General features: G+C 35.5%; 1 protein-coding gene across 3 annotated transcripts in view; it reads left to right on the plus strand.

The window, feature by feature from the left end:
• Calcr (calcitonin receptor) overlaps window positions 1-21,599 on the plus strand; it is a 78,460-nt gene that overhangs the window by 30,321 nt on the left and 26,540 nt on the right. For all 3 annotated transcript variants that reach the window (XM_006991222.4, XM_076566234.1, XM_042272768.2), the window contains 4 exons: window positions 12,053-12,131; window positions 17,276-17,429; window positions 18,771-18,881; window positions 21,159-21,271. In XM_006991222.4, coding sequence (XP_006991284.2) covers window positions 12,053-12,131; window positions 17,276-17,429; window positions 18,771-18,881; window positions 21,159-21,271 — 457 coding nt within the window. The remainder of the gene's footprint in view (window positions 1-12,052; window positions 12,132-17,275; window positions 17,430-18,770; window positions 18,882-21,158; window positions 21,272-21,599) is intronic.

The following is a 21,599-nucleotide window of genomic DNA, read 5'->3' on the forward strand; positions in this document are numbered from 1 at the left end:
TCCAGCCAGATGGGCTGTTAGTACATCTGTTCTGAGAGAATCATTCCAGCATCCGAAATCAAATGCTTTACTAATTTCATGTTTATCAGCCTCTGACTGAGGTTTTGGCTCACCAGGCAGAGCAACTACACAGTTTTCTTGTTTTAGTAGCACTACCCATCTGTAATGATTCCTTCAAGTAACCGGCACTCCCTGATGGTAGGAGTTTCTTTTTTTCCGCACCCCCTGAAAATTACCTTACTGTTACAGGGCAATAAAAGTGGTTCAGCTAACAACAGGGCTTCTCAGGGTGAATTAGTGGTTAGTGCAGAGTGGAGGAAACCAAGAGAAGTTGAACAGAGCTCTCACCCTGTCCTCAGACTGCTACCCTCTTCCAGCTCAACTGTATCAGCCTTGGGAGCTCTTCCAGACCTGTGGGCGTGGCCTTTGATTTACTCTTTGGAGGACTTCAATAGAAACTGTCTTTACATTTTTCCAAAATTTGAGAAGGAATTTTTGAAGAGGGCAAAAATTATGTTACCATTCTTTAAAATTACTACTGATTATTATTTCTTCATAGCTATCAGTGGATGGCACTTTATAGAGTGTGTGGTAATGGTCCACTAGTAAAACTTTGTTCAGCAATGCTCAGGATGGGACATGTGGTATTGTCAGAGCTTGGTAAGCATCCATCACTGTTCTACAGCAGCCACATAGAACTCGTATTATCCTCACAATGTATTTACATTGCTTTTTAAAAATATATCAAAGAGATTATTTTCAATCTAGAGTATATGTTAACAACATATTCGAGCTTTGCTTATTGATTTATTCAGAACACTGAATACATTACAGCTATAATAACTAGAAATAGTTTCATGCTAATTCCTTTATGATGATTAGCATATTATTAAAGCTAGCCTCACAGTGAGTTTTAATTGGGAGCTTGTTAAGTATGTTTTTGAGATTTCTCAACTATTTGACATTGTTGAACTGGAAACTGGCATGAGAATTGAATAAAATTAAATAATAGGGGGCTAAATGTAAATATAAGATCATGTATATTTGTACACCCATAGAGTTCTGGAGTTGACCTGATGAGTATGAAAAGATAAATTCAAGGGAGATTTAAAAATTGTATATTGTCTGTCTAGATTGAAAGTTTGATAATTTTGTCATGTCTTAAGATAGTTTATGATTTTTCTGTACTATTTTGTGATATGTTAAGGTAATATGCAATTGAATGAAATATTCCTGAAATCTTAAAGCATAAAAGATGGATATGGAACATTAAAATAGTAATTTTGTACATGAATTATAAACTTTAAACCACATTCAGCCCAGCCCTCATTCTTAATGACCCACACCTTTAAAAAATTCTTTACAGAATGAAGTTACACTTTTAACAACCTAATAATGTTATGTTAATGAAATCTTACTTCACCTACATTAATTCTAATTAATTCAAAATAAATACATGAAAGGTAAGAGTTAAGCATCCCACCTGTAACCAAACAATGCTAACTTAAATATAAATATAAAATAAGAATTTAATTTGTACATTTCCACTTTATTTTCAAGAGAAACTTTTCTTCAAACACATCCAAATAACTTACAAGAAATTCGTGAGTTTTCTTTAATGAGAATCATCTGGGGAACCTATGGCCTCACCACCACAGTTTCTAGGTCAGCAGATCTCAAGCAAAGAATGCTGACATCTAAGAGGCTCGTGAGTGTTGCCTATGTGGCTGTCTATCCCAGAGACCACAGGATAAACATTAGCCTCACTAAAGAACCTATTATTCTTCTAGGACCAAGAGATGTATGTACAGTATAGGAGGTTGTATAAGATGCTGTCAGTAGCATCCAATAAGTCTGTTAGTCTCTGTAGATTGAGAGGCTTTTTTTCCCATGGACTGTGCTAATTTCCTCAATCAGGAAAGCTAGCCAGCAGCACCTGTGTGACTAATTGCCATCTGTGTTCTCTGGAACCTTGCTAAGAGTAAAGCATGTCAAAGATCTCTAATGAATTTTAAAATGCGCCACTTGTGGATAATCTTAAGCATTTTGTATGTTAAGGAAATTATAGACCTCCTGCCCAATATGTTACATTAATCCACCAAAATAAATTTGAGCCAACACTTTTGTATGCTCGGGCATTAAAGTTAAGTTAAAAGGTGGAAATGGTTATGTAATGAATGCAGTTTCCAACAATGAAGACAAAACCCTGGTCAACCTGCTGAGTTTTCAGATAGTCTGGCACTCAGGACAGAAGATGTAGTCTTGATTATTTTTATTTATAAATCCAGTAAAGTGGAACTGTTTTGATTTATAAATTCAAAACCTCTGTCTGTTGGGGCTTCCTATTGGGACTCCCTTAGCCTCTCTGTGTGCTCCCTCGTTTCCATAAGACAACATGATTGTGTTGTCCTACCTCCTAATTGAGAGTAATATTGATGGAAATAGTTCTTGTCCAAACTTAACTTTTTTTAAATAAAAATAATAGTCAAAATGCCTATTAGTATACACGTATTCACTGTGGCAAACCAACTTGCTGAGAGATCCTGCTGTAAACAGCATCACTGATAAAAAGCCCCAGGAACAAGGACTCTGTTTAGCATGTAAAGATACAGAAATACTTATTTGTGAGTCAAAGTGGAACACAAATTGAACTGCTATCTAAAACACAAAGGGGAAATGTGCACCTTATTGTGCCAGCTTCCCAGGGACTGTTCAAAATGAAATCGTAATCACTGATGTGCCCCAGACCTTTGTCTACTTTCTGTTCACCCATTTATCCAGTGTGCAAACACTAACGCCTAGTGTTCTACATTCTTAAAACTGTGCCTTGGACGTGCATTTTAATAAGCATCATATACCTCCCAGATACAGGATGTTTAAACATGAAATTAGGAGACAAATTAAAACATCCCTGATACACATCAGATAAATGTTTTAAAATTAAATGAAACAAAATTGCAATAATAAGCACACAGTTTTTGTGGATCTTCAGATTGTGGCTTTATTTTGCAACTATAAGAAAGATTTATGTTTTGTTTGTTTTTGTTTTATTTATTTATTTATTTATTTATTTTTTGAGATGAGATTTCTCTTTATGGCCCTGGTTGTCCTGGAACTTGCTTTGAAGACCAGGCTGGCCTCGAATTCATAGAGATCTGCCTTCCTCTCCCTCCTTAGTGCTGGGATTAAAGGCATGAGTCACCACCGCCCTATTAATATATGTGTTTATCACATGTCCAAATATCCATCCATTCATGCATGAATACCTCCACAGGTTAAAACCCTAAGTTGGCGGTAATCAGATGCTTACAGCTACCAAGCACAGTACAGTTATAGTTGAAACTTCAGGTTAAGAGTTTCCTGTGGAAACAAGGGCAGTCTCTCTCAACACTTAGATAAAGCAGTCATTTAAGTGCTCTACCAGTGTCGGTCCAACAGAGAGAATTCTTTCCTCCTTTAAAGCACATAGGAGGCATATGGAACTATGTTAAATGTATTTCCAAAGCCCCTGCAGCTATATGTAACACATGACACAATTATCTATCTACTGAATTAATGTATGAGGAATATTAGTTTGTCTCTTCCTGTTTCAATTGCATTACCTGCTTGATGGAATAAAATTTTGAAAAAAATCTTACTTTATATTATTTAAAGTATTATATTTAATATAATATTTAAAGAATTCTATTAAAATACCATGAAATCTTCTTGTAAACAGCCACCTAAACACACATAGGCAACTCAAGTGCGGTAGTCTGCAATGCTGATCTAAATGTATATTATAAATCACAACCTATCCTTTTCCCTTTATATTGTCTGTAATTCAGAATCAGTGACACACTTCCTCACTTCTCTATTGCTGTGCTTTGGAGCAGGTAATGGGTATTCATCTTGAAAGGACAATGATGGATTGGTAAGATGGATGCCACAGGCAATGGCATCTCATCCAAGCTCTGCCATTGTGGGCAACATCACCTTGGAGAAAATTACAACATCATCCAGAGCCCAAGTTTCTTCACTTAAGTAAATAAAAACAGTCCAACCAGAACTGAACATGAAATTCATACACACACACACACACACACACACACACACACACACACACACGGTTGTGCGCACACACCAATTCTTCCCCAAAGAGTACTCACTTTTAAATTAACTTAATATTAAATACTCTATAATCCCTATAAATAATAGTAATCAAAAATATTTAAAGACATATTGAAATAATTTATTTTTAAAAAATAATAACAACTTAAGGATGAATATTGATGGCTGCTGTCCATCTATTTCCTAATATCTGAAAACATTTAAATTGACAAGCTTCCATGTCTAGATTAAATTATTTACTCTTGATTTCATGGAATAAAAGAACAATAATACTTGTGGCCATAAAAAATAAGATGATCTCAGTAAAAGTGAAGTACTGGCTCCTCTTGCTTTGGGCTAGCTGATATGCTGTGGCTTGCTTCTCATTCATCTTCTGTTCTGTCCTTTAATTTGGAAGGCCCTCTCCTCCCCCTGGGATAATTGCCATAATGTTAGTATAAACATAGTTATAAGAAATTCTCCCATGTTTTTTCTTAACTTGCAAGCAAGTCAGTGAGGGGCATATGCTTCCTCAAAAAGTACAGTAGACAGCAATAGAGGAAGACATTTGTTGTCGGCCTCTGGCCGCCATGTGCATGGGCTCGTGCACATACACAACATACACCATCTATTCAAATGAAGGGGCTAGGAGACATCTTAGTAGTTAGGAGCACTTGCTGCACAATCGTGAGGACTGGAACTTAAATCCTAGCACTCATGTAACAAGTCTGTTAGCCTTCAAACACCTGTCAACCCTGCTCTAAGGGGCCTGATGTCCTCTTCTGGCTTCTGCACAACCACCTACACACACCCACACACCTGCACACTGATGAGCATATGCTAATGCATGCATACACATAGACAAGTAAACAAAAGCTTGAAAAATATGTGAGTCTTATATTTTTAAAGATAAAGAGACTGGCTTTTACAAATATGCTGTGACCTAAACTGCAGACCAGATTCATACTGAAAGCAGGCCCAGGTGCAAAGTATACTTCATTATTTACTCTGTTGTCTTATGAATTGATTTTCTAGAATGGTTGCAAAATCTTATCTACATAGGGACAACGGATCAGAGTACAGATATTTGGGGAAATCACACACACACACACACACACACACACACACACACACACACACACACTTCCATCTTTGTGAAACTAGTTTTACGTGTGTGATTATCATGAGAGAACATGACAAATAAACAGAGAAAAACTGGAATCATATTTGCTTCCTTTGAACAAGAAAGCATTTCCCCCTTGGCACACACAAAAATAAAACATATGAGGTATAAAAATATAATTAAAATTTTATTATAACATTGTATACAGTGAAAAGTCACAGATACATATTTTTAAAACTGTAAAGAGATAAAATATTGAAGATAGTTATTTTAGAATGGTGAGATTTGAACCACGTTGCTTTCTTTGAAAACATGTTTTTTTCCATTTTATTTATCTCAACAATAAAAAATTAACTATGGTAACTAGAAATATAATGTGTTATAAGTAGAGTCCTAGAGTCATAAATACATCATATAATAAATTTTTATAAAATATGAGAACCCATTATAAAAACTTCTACTTGTTTGATTTTTAATATCAGAATCTTGCTACTTCAAAAAGGGAAGTGACCACATTATCAAACTATCAGATTTAGATTAGACACTAGGTTTCTACCAGCTAATGACTGGAAACACTTTCTGACTTATACTTCAATATTGTGGCTCAGATTTGCAAAAATAAGATCAATTTCTGGGTTTTAAGAAGTAGTCTATAGGATTTCGGGGTTTTGCTCAGTGGAGGAGCACCTTTGTAAGAAGTATAACATTCTCTGTTCAATTCCCAGCCCTGAAAAATACATAGATAAGTCACTGGTAAAAGAAAAATTAAAAAGGAAATCTGTTTCCCCAGACTTACTGTTTTAGTTTGCTGAGCCAGTGTATGATGTTGCCCTCAGGTCTCAGACTTACTAAGGAGACACTTAAATGATTTTTTTAAGACCCTCTGTGTGCCTGCTCAATAATGGGGGTGAATATGGATTAGGTAAACACATGTGTGTCACAGTTCTTGTGAAGAGAAACATCTAGAAAAGACATGGGCATTTGCATTATATTATTGGAAAGAAAATTCAAAGCAATTTTCAAGGCCATACATGACTGAAAAGGATATACATTAACAGCTTGATTAATAGTTTAACTTACTATATTCTGTTATATGTCAAAGTGATCAGTACTGTGAAACAACATGATTAGCATATTCATTTAAAACATTCGGGTTTGTAACATGCAGTTATATGGCAGAATCATCTACATCTTCCCAGCCATCTGTCTGTAAACCAAACAAAAAGGCAGGAAACTAACTGAAAAGAAATTGATTTTTCTCCATCTTTGCTATTCTTTTCTTCTAAAAGTTTTGCCATCGACATAAGAGAATATAACTGTTTTTACATGTTAATTATTTAGATACTTGTCTCTTTACTTAATTACATATATTTTCATAGCAGCATGAGAGGGTTTATAGAAAATGAGATAAGGTGAATGAGTTAAAGCTTGGGTCATAGATGACAAACCGAATTGCTCCTGGCTATGCCTTAAATGAACTTTGTACTCTGTATAAACCTCTCGAGTCCTTCGTGATCTGGTTTATCTACTCAAACGTGAAAATTTGAAGGGAGTTGTAGAAGTAATTAACTTTAGTTATAAAATATTTCACCATTATAAGTTAAATTCTTCACACTTTAAAGTTTCTGCAAATGGACCAGTGAGACGGCTCAGCAGGTAAATGCTCTTGCAGCTGAACCTGAGACCTAAGTTGTCCCCAGGACCCACACGGTAGATTTTTGCTGCCATGAACAGTCTAAGGCTAGTGTTCTTTCAGCCAAATCTATGCCCACATAGGATTTCCTTACAGTATGTTCTGAGCAGTGAATTCCTGAATTAGGGTGTACACAAAACTTTAAAGCTCTGTAAATTCTGTAAATGGATGTTAGCCAAAAACACAGAGCTCCTGAGTGGAACTTTCTAATGACTTCACAGTGGAGTTTGGGGGGTCACATGAATGCTGGCTACTTATTTGTATTACAAACTTGGAATTCACAACATTTTAAAGGATTAAATTCAAACCATTTTACATTTTAACAGGAGGCAATGTTCCAAATCTCAAATTGATTTCAACAAAAATTTTAAGTAAGACTAATAAGTAAAAATGTTAGGCAAACTGTTACCCTAAGTATGCTAATGATGGAAATTATAAGCGTCCCCATATTCACAAGCCATTACTTTGTGTCTTTATGGAAATTAGACCTTTCAATTATAATAAAACCCCACAGTCTTAGTTTATAAATTTTATGCATACTGAAAGAATTCTTTCAGACTTATTTAGATGGATTTTTATAACATGCTAATCTGTGGTTAAATTGAAATAAAAAATAAACGAAAGAAAAATTGTTTAATGCATCCTAAAACATCATATTCAGATTGACATTTCCTGAACCACTTTTCAACTCAAAACTGCCTGTGGTACATTTTTCCACTTAACATTGAACTCAGATTGTAAGATCCACCTCTATTTTAGAGATTTTTCAGTTATGGAAAACATGTCAATAGAGTATATATATATATTATTTCATTAGAATCAAGCACTGTAATCAATGTATGAAAATAATATATGCAAATAAAGCATACACACATAAGGAAATGCTGGACACATATCAATGTAATGACAGCTATAAATAATTATCCATATGGTGTATTGTATAGATACTATCCATCATTACCAGTCAAGTGACATTTTGCAACTTGGCTCTTGGACTTCGATTCAGCCTTAAGCATATGATAAGCCATGAGCAAGCTCTTTCTTATTCTGATGTCATTTTCTTTTTCTATAAAGTAAGCTGGTTCATATCTGCTGTCCCTATTCATGGTTCTCATGAGATACAATATAAAAACAGAGGAAATAGCCAATTGTTCTGTACTGTTACTGTTAAGAGTGGATGCTATGACAAAAACTTAATTAGTTTAAACATTTGTTAACATAAATCATCACATTGATCTTTTTTGGAAATGGAAATTGTTTTCACATCCTCACTGGAACATTTGAATATATTAAGTGTCATTTGGTATTTCTTATATTCCAATTTTCTTTTAATTCAGTACATTTAAGACTTTCCTAGGAGTGCATTGAGAGAAGTCAGATTCATCTGCCAGTGACAAGCAATGCAAATGTATCAGGAGAGCATTGGTAGTCAACTCTGGTGTTCTCGGAGTCTCCAATGTGTGTAAAATGTTTTGTTATGTTATGTAGCAGGCTCTACTGTGACAGTGAGATAACAGCTCCTAGGAACCGTAATTATTTGCTGGGGTGGGGGAAGGAGCTTATCATAAATCATTTGTGTTGTCACTCATAAGGAAAAAGGTTTCATAAGGACAATTTAAGACCATGTAATTTTCTCTAGAATCCTGATACCCTTGTGTGTGTAAGGGGCAGGTGCAGGCCCTTCAAGAACAGCCCAAGAGTATCACAATTACCTTTTAATTAGACATTTTAGGTTGTCAACACAAGTCATAATAATTTGTGTCATCAAAAGAAACATAATTATCTCAAATATTGTAAGATATCCAGCTGAATTTAATTCAGCAAGAGTGTATCCCCCATGTGTGTACTTACCACATGGTTGCTGAGTCCATGTAATTTTACAAAGGTCTCCTGAAAGTTTCTAAGGCTCTGGATCACTTGTATTTCATACTGTAGCAATCAAACAGAGGACTTTTTTAACAAGAAGAAACTAATATGGTGTACTTGGAAACATAAGAGCATGGGCTGGAGAGTCAGAAAGTCTTGGGCTTGAAAGTTCCCCGATGAGTGTCTCCATCTCTCTGGAATGTGGTGACTTCCTCTAGAAACTGAAAACACCATGTACCAAGCAGCATAGTGGCAAAAGAAGGCAAATAGCATGAGGCCTGGTCTCTCTGCCCAAGCTTTTAGTTCGCTTTATCCACTAAGCATACTCAGCTGAGACCATAGAAAGATTAACCATCATTCAGACTGTATCCTAGCCATCACTGAAAAGGCTGTGATTCATGGATCTATATTTCAGCAGGGCTCCTACAGAACATTAAGCATGGTTTGTTCTAAGATAAAGAACTGTTTCAACTAGAAGACATTTAAAATAGAGATATATACAGCTGGTCTTAACTAGGGGATCTGTTGGTACCCTTCCCTACATTGCTTTGATATGAGCACTGCATGCCTGTCCCCCAAACAGATCTCTTTCATTTGCTGAGATCAATCTGTTGTTTATTCTACCTGGTATTTTATTTTATTCCAGATATTTGATATTCATTCCTAAAATTTTCATTTAGTACATCATTAATTTTTCAATGTCTCCTAAAACTCCCTGTCACTTCATTTGCAATAGCTACCATTCATAACTATGTTACTAGTTCATCTACGTTTAATAATGACTTTAAAGTACTGGCCAGTGAAGCCCAACAATTGGTCTGTGAATGGGTTTACTTCTAAATATTCTTCCCAACTTTAAAGTATAAGTTATATTTCGCACTTTTTTGGGGGGTGGTTTATCGAGATGGGATTTCTCTGTGTAGTTTTGGTGCCTGTCCTGGATCTTGCTCTGTAGACCAGGCTGGCCTTGAACTCACAGAGATCTACCTGACTCTGCCTTCCAAGTGGTGGGATTAAAGGTTTGAGCCACCACTGCCCAGCTATTTCCCACTTCTTAATGTCTAGTAATTTCTTTATTTTGAATGATTCTTACTAAGAGTCAATGTCAGTATGCTCAATAAATTCTCGGCAAATTACTCCTTATAAAAATACATGTAATCCTAAAACCATAAGCTACCCATTTCCAAGGATTGGAAATTTAATTAAAAACTCTCCTAAATATTAATTTACCCTACTCTCTAGTATATATCTTAAGGAATTTATATTACACCTTGAGTATACTGAACATTTGTCATATATATATGTATATATATATACATATATATATATGCTACAAAAATTGTTATGAAGCAAGCATCATGATCAGACTTCACTGGGTAGATAAGCTAAATCAGTTTCCTTAGGAGAAACAATGGCCATGTTCTGCTCTTTATTAACAGTGTGAAGTTACTTTTTTTTTTTCAGAAACATAAATTATGTGGTTGTACTAAACGGGAAAACAATGAGGTTTTTCCTAAGGGGGGGAAGAAAGGGATGACAGTTAAGGACACTAAACACTTGGGAATCTGATATAAAAGTAGGACAGAGAATGAGGCATTAGATAGTCATGAAGATAGACATAAGTTATCACAGACTCTATGAGTGTCTGCCCAATATGGCAGCTCATGGATTTTATAGAGTGGAGGGGAAAGACATTACTGATTAGAGGTAATATTTGGTTAAATAATTTCTGTTATCAATTGAGTACCAAATATTGCTTACATTTGACAATACAACTATCTTGTGTTCTATTAGTGAGCAGCCATGGGTTTATTTCAAGTACATATGTTGCAAAATGTCATTATTTTGGACTACACTTAAATCTTGTAATAGTGATAATATGTACTAGGTGAGGCAAATATGAGATGGGAAGAGGTGGTTTTGGGTTTTTTTTTTCTTTGTTCTGTTTGTTTTTGTTTTTCCCCATTAGAGGAAATTTCTAATGGATCTAACCAGTGATGAGAATCTAAAGGGGAAATTTGGACCATTTTCTGGTATATTACTGAACATGATCTGTCTTCATTCATGTTTTATTGAGCGATATTTTTAGGCATCATAATTATCTTTCATTGCCACTGAGATTCTTTCTCCTTTATGGTTTTGCAATTACATTTGCAAAATACATTTTTAACACCTAATCACCATCAGGGCTCTCCTAAGGAATGCAATTAGAAAGCTAATCCAATATTCCTTCTTAAATATTGATAATTAATACTAATTCAATTTTTATATCAGAATGCTCATGATGGTAGGAATAAAGCTTTTGTTGTAGAGAAAGGCCCTCACTAAAATGGATTCCCATTGGCTTAAGTGTTTTCTTTTAATGTATGAGTTATCCTTACAGGGGACTGTTGTCAAATAGGTTGTATATCTTTCACAAAACATAGATTTTGTTTGCTCATGCCCAGTGAAATGACTTCTTCCTTATGTTCCCATTGCAATACTCATCAATTTCCATTGATAACATATATTATTAAAATCAGCATGATTGTTCTTGATTGCTTAGAATTCCTTTATTTCAGTTATGTAAATTTAAGTAGCTATGTAAATTTAATTTTCATATTTATTGTTATATTTAAGCCTCAAATAAAATATAAGAAAATATGTTGTATATGCAATGTTTTATGTATAGACCAACTGTAATACTTAGCCTTTCAGATCAGTAATAAAAAATAGTGAAATTGTCATAGTGAAAATAGGTTTTAATGGGCTGATTTGAATATCTGGTAAACATTCTAGTAGGTGTTGTTTCCTCTTGTTTGTTTTATAGCATAGTACACATGGCTTGTTAAACTTGAGAAATAATAATAAATTATACTAATTCTAAAGTTAGTGTTAAATTGTACCTATGTACTTCTTGATAATCTAAAATATATTTCATGACCTCATTATCTTATTCATACACATTTCACTTGGCTCCCCACCACCCTGTTCAAATACATATCTTTCCTTCTTTCTTATAACCTGTATTAAACTGTTTTATTCAACTTAAAACCTTTTAAAGCCAGGAGATCTCATTTTGGCTGACAAAAAATGTTAATATATATGATCAGAAAATTTTAATAGTGCCTTAAGGACAACATTCTAGTTAACAAAAGGGACAATGGAACACGTACCTGCAAGTATGTTACAGGCATAATAGTCGTGTTTTCATGTATTATATTTAGTGGGTCTGGAGAGAACAATAATAAGGTATCAGAGCTATATTATTTTAAATCTTTGTTACTTTTATATTTTTCTAGGAGAAGAGGGAATCTTCGCAAACCGAAGATGAGGTTCCATTTGCTGAACAAGTTCACTCTGATGTTCCTGCTTCTGATCGTAAGTGGAGACAATTATTCTACTCCACGTTAATAAGCATGCAGAGCAGAGAGGAGTGTCTGAGTGTGAGTGAACTGACAATTGCAAGGAAACCAAAACTGAGTTTCTTCAAACTGTCATTTTTCTTCACATTTTGTTAACAAGTCTTTCCTTTGAACTTTTGCTCGTTTTAATTATTGTCATAGTTTATCTAGACAATTGAGTTCCATTTGTTTGGAAAAGTTAGCAATAATTTGATTCATCTCTGTAGTACAGAAAGTTGAAAATTTTCTGGATAAGGTTTTTTTTTGCGTGTTTTTGAAATGTGAATTTGAATCATGGCTTCTGAACTCTTCCTATACTTTTAAAACATCTAAATTCCACCAGTATAATGATTGATTTCTGATATATTTCTGTTCAAAACTAAGAATGTTCAGTACTTGAGGAACCATTGGCACTCTAACTCTTCTGCAGCTTTTCCACATCAGGTTCACATTACATAACTTCATGTTTCGTTATTCATAAAGATGTAGCTAGTTAAAAGCATAATTGCTTTAGGAGACACTATCAGCACCTGTTTGCATCAACACACTGTTACATCACCTTCAGTAGTGTGTAAAAGGGAGATGAGCAAAAAGGGATGTCTGAATCCTTGTTCTATCACCAAACTGAATTACAGCTGTCAATACATATCATTTAAAAATCTCACACTATATACCAAAGCAAGGATTGCAATGGGTTCCAGGACATCATTTATTCATTCTCTACCATGCAGTGGCAGGTTTGCAAATACACCTAAATTTCTTCACCTGTATAAATAAAGAAAAAAAAGTACTGGCTTTCTGTAGATATGAAGCTAATTTGAAAGAGAACGTCCATAGACCAAGTAAATGTTTATGGGAATGTCTAACAGTCATTTTTATCTCTTAGTTTTTTCTGCCAAACTAGCATATGATTTTAAATTGTGGAAATTTCTTTAGCAAAATATAATTTTATGGAATTAACCCAATATTTGGAAATTCAGGTTACTTCATATCATAACTCTAAACAAAATACCTCAACGAGAATGTTGTAGAAGTAGACAGTTTTATCTTGCTTATAAATGCCTAACCCTTACATAACATTTGTAAATGTAGAAGTATGGTACTTATTGATCATAAATAATACTGTTATTTTTCATTCCTCAGATTAAATCCTGATAAAATATACATAAACACCTCTTAACTTTGTGCCATAAAACACATAATATTGGGCATGATTTTTTAAAATATTTTTTATTATTTAAAGCAATTTTTAAATTTAAATATATTTTGATAATATTCATCCCCTCTCTGGAAGGACTTGGGAGAGAGATATGCATGATTTTAAAAAACTACTAAAGATTATCAAGATAAATTAGGCTACAGATCATTTTAGTATGTTACAAAGCCAACACAGGTCATATTTATTCAAAGCTTTTGCTAATGTATTTTATAATATTGAAAAGAAAATGCATGTATTTACATGAGTTATAGGCTTTAATAACCATGCTTTACAGACATATCTTGTCTACCAAACATGTTTGAATAGGGTATACAAATGGCTCCATGGTTTCTACTTTAACAGAAATAAATTGTGTTCTTTGTATTAATTATGTATTTCTTTTGGAGGACTTTTCCATCACATAAAATTTGACACACCAATTTTTTTCAAAACAGCTTATTTCATATTGATATATTTCAGAAAAATTGAAGTAAAATGCTCTTAATAAACCCAAACCATCAATTTTATATAACATATTGATGTGAAAAACCACCCCCAGTATATTTATTAAATTCTACCAACTCATTTCCCTATTTGTCCTTAAAGTAATTTTATTTTGTCTTTGGGCCACCTCCTTCCTGTGGTCTCGCCTACGTTAATCACACACTGAAGGCCACTCCCTGCGGGCTTAGGACTGTGGTGAGGACATAGTGAAGACTTACACCATGCTGTGAGTCTGATGATGTAATGGCGGTGATGCCAGTGGTGGAAAGGACAACACTGAGGAAAACATAGAAAAAGAAACAAGATTCTTCTAGAAGTATTTTGATTTTTGTTATCATTTGTCTACTAAGTTGTGTTCCCCCAGAAAATACTTAGGACACCAAACAGGCATCGGATCATAGTAGGAAAACAGGGTGAATACTTTAGAGCACTATCTCTTCTCCTTAGATGTTGAGAAAGGTATAACTAAAAACCACAAATAATCATAACCTATACATTCAGTGCTAAGGACAGTGACCTGGAAAGCTTATTCATCATGCTAATTTCTAAATCTAGCTAATATTCTTTCTTACAATTATTTTACTCTAATTGTTTTAATTTATGGGTTATAGTGGGATCATTTGACACCTTACAGTGAGTAATGAACAGAATAGGTTAATTACTGCTTTCCTCTTGTTCAATGTTTAAGAAGTTGATGAACATGTACTCTTTTGTGAGCAATTGTGCCTGATACAATCCCAAGCAGCACTGCCCGCAGCGCAGTAGCATGGATCCAGTGAGCTGGAACCAAATAGAAGAAAGACATATTGTCTCCTATCCAAGTAGGAGTTACCTTAGCATATACTCATTTCATTTGAGATGATTTTCTTCTGTCCTTCATGTTTAGTATGAATGAAACTTAGAATATATGCTCCTCGAGGGCAGAAACCATGCTAGCAAGTTCACCGCTGAGTTTTTAGGACCTACAACAGGACCTGGCATATGGGAGATATTTAGAGTATTTATTGGAAAAAAAAAAAAGACCTTGTGATGCCTCACCTGCCAACTGCCGCTGTGGCAGCTTGGTTGTCATATGTGTGATGCCACTTTCTACGATCTTCCAAAATGACACCACATATATGGTAGCTAAACTGCTACATGGAACAGCAATTAAGATATAGATAGGTAGGTAGGTAGATAGGTAGGTTGGTTGGTTTTTGAAGATTCATGTAACATGCTCATGTCCCATTGCCACCTTTATTAGCACGGTATCATATATTTGTTGAATCGCTCATAGCATAAACACAATACTTAAAATTAGTAGAATCTTGTGACATCTTCCATATTGCTTGACTGTCTCATGATATCACTGCTGGCTTTACTTTTCCTTTTTATTGTTGAAAATAATATTATCTCATTAGCAAATTTATTTGCATGTAATTATTAGAAAAGTTTATTTAACAATGTAGAAGTTTTATATATATGTTGCTTTTAAGCAGTACTAATTTCATGATTAGAAATATATTATATATTTCTATCTGCATTTACATATTTCTGTCTGCCTATCTATCCATCCATCCATTTGTAAATGGAGTACCCCAAGGTGCATGTAATTTTAGGAAGAAATTCATTGAGAGATTCAGGAACCACTGGGAACATCTCACCTTCAATGTTCAAGCAAGGACCAGACCAGGAGCAGGCCCAGAATGCTGTGGCTCATCTGACAACAGAGGTTCCGATTTTTCATTCTTTCAGTGTTGAAACAATCTCTATTGAGCCAAGCTCCAAACCCAGTTCACTGGAGTTTGTTTCAATATTGCAAGAATGGTAAGTATGAAGCTCCTCCAATCAGCAGAAACATGCCTACTCTCACTCACATGTTATTCCCACTCCTACTAATGTTACAATGTGTGAAACCTAATAAAGATGTCACTGAAAACACAAGTGTAGAGTTTTTCTGTTTAGCATCCTTAACACATAATATTCCCCCCAGGCTCCCTTGAATTTCCAATTAATGAAAGAACATTTCTTAATGAGCTGCCAAGCATATAAGGACAGAGTTCAGAATGTGGTTTGGAAAGACCCATACCTAAGAAAAAATAACTCCTAATGTCTAAAATTTCTAGTATAAAGTATGTATCCATATATATGAAATTCCAGCTTCTAATTTAATTAGAAGACAATGAGAAGATGTCTCACAATTAAACATATCAAGTGAACATCTCTCCTGCATGGGACAGTAATCGTCCCTTCTTTGGTGGTTTAGTCATATTAGTTTGGATTTTAAAATACACTCACATACATTTATACACATGTGAGCAAATAAGATACAAAAAGCAAGCAAAAATAAGGAAACCCTTCAAAAATCTTTTTAAGCTGAACAAAAACACATTCTAACTCCCAATGGGATATCTGAGAATGTCCTGATGGGAGATTATTGTTCTCAGTGTCTGGTGTCACATGCACAGTGCTTGTGTTTCTAGACTGTAAGCTCCACAGGAGCAGGATTCACACCTGTTTGCTTCAGTACTGGTTCCTCAGTAATGTTTGGCTTATCAATTTCGGTAAACAATTACACACATACACACGTGGACAAACACACAACTTATAAGAAGCCAAGACCTATGGCAGTGATTAAATGGGAAAACAATGGCAACTTGTTCTGAAAACTGATGCACCAATATAAATATTTAAGAATTACATTTGCCTTCCTCATTGAAAATGAATTACTATGTGTAGGTCAAGTGCTAATGGAACCAATATGAAGAGCTTAAAATCAATTATTTTGTTTGTTCTGAGGGATAAACGAGGCAAATTTTGTCAGAGCATTTATCCCATACCTGAGCAAAACTTAGCTGAAACTATTCACTAAAGAAGCATATTTATTTCACAGTTTCTTTTTTTGTATGTGAGCCATGATTCTTAAGATTTCCAAAAATGAGCCGGGTGGTGGTGGCACATGCCTTTAATCCCAACACTTGGGAGGCAGATCCAACCTGAGTTCGAGGCCAACCTGGTCTACAGAGTGAGATCCGGGACAGGCACCAAAACTACACAGAGAAACCCTGTCTCAAAAAACCAAAACAAAAAAAGTTTCCAAAGATAGAAATGTTGACAATAATGGAGATGTTTTGGAAACCAAATTATTTGCTTTGCTTATGTGTAAACTTTCTAAAGACAATAAAATTAAAACAATAGGAGATGATCAAGATGTGTGTGAGTGTGTATGGTTGCTCTACATTCTCAATAGCAAATGGACATTGTTACAAATATAAATGTGAAATGTAATCATTTTAGTATAGAATATTTTATTGGAATCTTGCATAAATGTTGCCTATAAAATGAAAAAAATGTTTTCAAACATTTAATTAAAATCATCACATTTATTTATGTGTTAATTTATGACCTACTTGTAAGTACTGATTTTACCTTTCATACAGACCCCAACTCCAGTTCTTCAGGCTCCTTCCAACGACAGTGAGCCCACCCATGATCACGAGCCATTCGTCTACTTAGTTGGACGCAAGAAGCTGCTCAAAGCCCAGTACGGTTGCTATGACAGGATCCAGGAGATGCCCCCTTATGATGGAGAAGGTAAGAGAAGTCATGCAAACCTTTGGGTGAAACATCAGTTCAGACTGTGTCATCCTAAGGTATATAGCGATGAAGAGCTGAAATGGAATAGGTCCACAGTTCTCACATTATGGTGTGCTTGTGCATTTTGTGCAGCAGATATGATGATTTTCCCCTACTGCATCTAACATCATATTGGCTGACAATTGCCCTTCTGACAAAATTACCACAATAACTCAGGATTCACACCTAATAAGCAGGAACAATACAGGACTGAATGATGGCAGGAAAATGGAAAGCAATGAGCAGAGAATCTGCCTGAGGCAGAACCTGTGCAAACCCTGTCCTGTTTGGATTAATTAGGCATATCTTTCCTTCCATGTCAATTCATTGACAACTCTGCTATTTCTTCTCTCTTGCTACCACACCCCCAGTTCTATGGGGACTAAAGGGGGGAAGAAATTGCCACAGTAAGTGCTGTTAATCTATGTCCTTCTTTAGAGTAACAGCCATAATATTTTCAGGGCTGAGCATAGTCTACTGGCTATAGAAGTCCCAGAGAAAAATAAAAAGGAAGAATGTTGCCCGCCAAGCTCTAACACAGCTTTTTAATTCTCTTCCATGTCTCTGAAACTCTTGAAAAGATTCAATTAAGACTTTTGTATAACCTTGAACATTCTAAGACAAAGATACTTAGCAAGAGGGAAATGATTAAATATACTCCCCTAATACTCTGCATTCAGTAATGACTAAACAAAAAGGTTTATTGGATGCATCATACTGATATGCTTTATTAAATTAGAAAATATCCTCACCTCTATGTCAATTGATTTCAGATTTTTGAGGAATTCATTTGTGCCATGAATTTTGATAAATAATGCCGTCACTAAATTTTTCTTCAAATTGTTATGTGGGCAACGGTAGTAGAGCATGCCTTGCCTTACATGTTACAAATTAAATTCAGCTTTTTGGTTGAATACTTTTCAAAAGGTAAAATTTCTATAAGTAAAAACTTATAAACATACCTCAGAGCCCATTTGATTAATTTCTGACCTGCACTTTAGATTCCCTCCACAAATAAATAGACAGAAACACAGTATTGGGGGCTGCTTGTTTTATGGGAAGCCTAACTTTAGAACCTCTTACAAAGCAGAGCAAGAACCCTGCCTCTCATCCAGTGAGATATTCTTCCACAGTTACACTAAAAGCATTTGAAAGTTGGTTTCCAAAAGGACGAATGCTCATTTGAAGTCTGATTAGTCTTGATTGCAGCAGTAGGATCAACCTTCTGAGATATCTTCAGATAAGCAGTCTTTTAGTTAGGTCGCATCTTCCGATGTCAAGTTCTTTCTGAATTCCCAGGCCCATATTGCAACCGTACCTGGGATGGATGGCTATGCTGGGACGATACTCCCGCCGGAGTCACAGCCTATCAGCACTGCCCAGACTACTTCCCGGACTTTGACACAGCAGGTAAGATCTTTAGTTTTGTTTTCTTGTTTTGTTCCAAATTAAAAAAAAAAAATGTGTTAAGTGGACAAGTGGAACCATATACATTTGAGCTCTGGAAGTTACACAGCCGTGTTTCACTTGGAACATTACTTTTCACATTGTAACGTGTTTTCATATTTAATATCTCCTTTTATCTTTCCAGTATGTCACACAAAACTACAAGCAACTCCACCTCGACACATGATTTGAGACTTCTCTATTTAGAATTAATTATTCCTTATGCAAACTTGCATAAGTTGTACATTCATAACTTTTAGAAGACAGGTTGCTTTTTCAGGCCTTGATCCTGTCAACATGTATTGTTAGATGCCAACATAGAATGCTCAAGCAGAATAATGGTCTCAGAGGATCAGTTTCCAAGTGGCATGAGAGATTATGTCACTTATTTTAGGATTGTCATGTATCCAAAAGTAGGGGTCTGGAATTGAGGTAGTTCCATGATTAATACTTAAGAGTAGTGCAGTAGCATGTGGGTAGTATGTCCAAGCCTCAATCCAGAAACAAGGCAGAAAGATGTGAATAGACAATAGGATTGGGTAAATTGAATCTAATAAAAGATGAAAAAATCCAGGAACAGAGGTAATGAGGGTTTGGAAGGCTCAAATAAATGTACTGAACAGCTGTGCCTTAGACTCAGTGCATGCCAGATGAGCCTGGTACCAAAGGATTAGTGGTGATAGCCACACAACTACAGGATATGTCTGGTCAGAACCAGGAAAAATCATATCCAGCCACCCTAGAAAAAGAAAGATCTCTCTCATTGGATTAAATTTAGAAGACACTGAAAACGATATAGAAACCTTAGTTATAAAAGAGGTCCTGATGATACAACTAAATGGAATAAGCTAGACACAACATGTCAGTCTCTAGAAAAAGATGAGATATGAGTCAAACGATTTTGTTCCAGCCAAAGGTATTTAAGTGTCTCTGGATCTCCATAAGAGCAAATAGGAGCCCTTCTCTGAGACAAGATCTGGAAAACACTTTGGGGGCTTTCCTTAAGGGGACATCTCACTTATCACTGAAGCCAGAACAATAGATATAATCAAAGTGTAATTACAGGGGCTACTTTTAAAACCAATGTGAAGCAAAATAAAAACCAGTGCAGGCCAGACACTTCTAGGAATCTCCTTTAAAGGATGGTAATATGAAGAAAGGGCTCTGTCCAGAGCCCTAACTCTGAGCTGCATTCCTGTAAATTGGAACCAAAATGCTGCATGACGAGAACCCTTCAGGCCCTTATTATCTCTGCCCAACACATTGATGCTTCATGTGTCTTGATCTGCAGCTTTGTTTAAGGTGACTTGACTGGAACAGAAAAGCTGCTCTGCAGTGAGGCTAGGGGGCCAGTTCAAAAGCAGCAACGGACTCTTGCCAAAGTGGCTCTAAATATTGACTTAGAGGCGAGGTTTTGATAAGCAAAATGGAGATTCCAGTCATAGATCCATCTTTTTGCTCTAGTTTTTGGATGGAGACATATTAGCTAAGAGACAAATTCACTTCTAAAGAAAAACAGATCTTCAATAAATCTGTCTACAACACATTTTAATTTTTTTATGATTTCATTGTTGACATAGGGCTACATCTTAGCATCACAAAAAGACTCCAACAAAATGTCAGAAGTTTCATTGGGGGGTAGGCTGAGAAATCTCAGTCAACAAGTTTGTGAAAGCAGGAAGATATAAGTTTGTTCCCCAACACCCACATTCAAATCTGTGCCCAGAGGTACACCTTTAAATCCCTATGCTGGGAAGGCAGAGACAGAAGGATCCATTCAGGTTATTATCCAAATTGGTGAGCTCAGGTTCATTGGAAGATCCTTTCTCAAAGCATAAGATGGAGAACAATTGGGGAAAATCCCTAACACATCTACCTCTAACCTTTACACACACACACACACACACACACACACACACACACACACACAGGGGAACATAAACACATAAGTATACCACACAAAAACAAATAGTGAAAGAGTGAATTCAGTATTGGAATTCTGAACAGGGTGTAGTGCACAGGAATATGCCAAAATGTAAACAGGAACATTTACCAAGGAGGCATATGATGCCCAATACTTGGACTCACTCTATCGCATCAAATGTCAAAGTGGCAAGATGGTCCATGTTATCTCTATAGTCACGTTCTACAATGTGGTTCACTCTTAAGAATGGCTGTAAGCTTTAGTTTTCTTCTTGGGGTTTGAGATACTAATGCACCACCATTCTGTTCCATTAATAGAAATGGTTTCCAAATACTGTGATGAAAATGGAGAATGGTTTAGACACCCTGACAGCAATCGAACCTGGTCCAACTATACTCTGTGCAATGCTTTCACTAATGAGAAACTGAACGTAAGTTCTCTTTAGAATTTCAGTATTAGATGAGAGTACCATTGTTTGTACATGGAAATGGATGTAAAACTATGAAATATCTGTTACCAAAAGCCACAAAAACAAACAAGCAAACAAAAAACCCACCAGATTTCTATACAAGGAAATAGGGTTTCTGAAGGACACTAGAGAAACTAGCATTTACCTTCTTGTTGGTATTCAGTATCAATACTTCTGCTTGAATGGGGAATCAGGTCAGTTATGACAACGATGATGCTGTACATGGAGCAGATGATGGAATTTCCTCTGGTGCCAGAAGTTAGGGAGCATTTTAAGGAACTCACTAATA

Source organism: Peromyscus maniculatus, chromosome 3 (assembly GCF_049852395.1).
Source record: "Peromyscus maniculatus bairdii isolate BWxNUB_F1_BW_parent chromosome 3, HU_Pman_BW_mat_3.1, whole genome shotgun sequence".
Taxonomy (NCBI): Eukaryota; Metazoa; Chordata; class Mammalia; order Rodentia; family Cricetidae; genus Peromyscus; species Peromyscus maniculatus.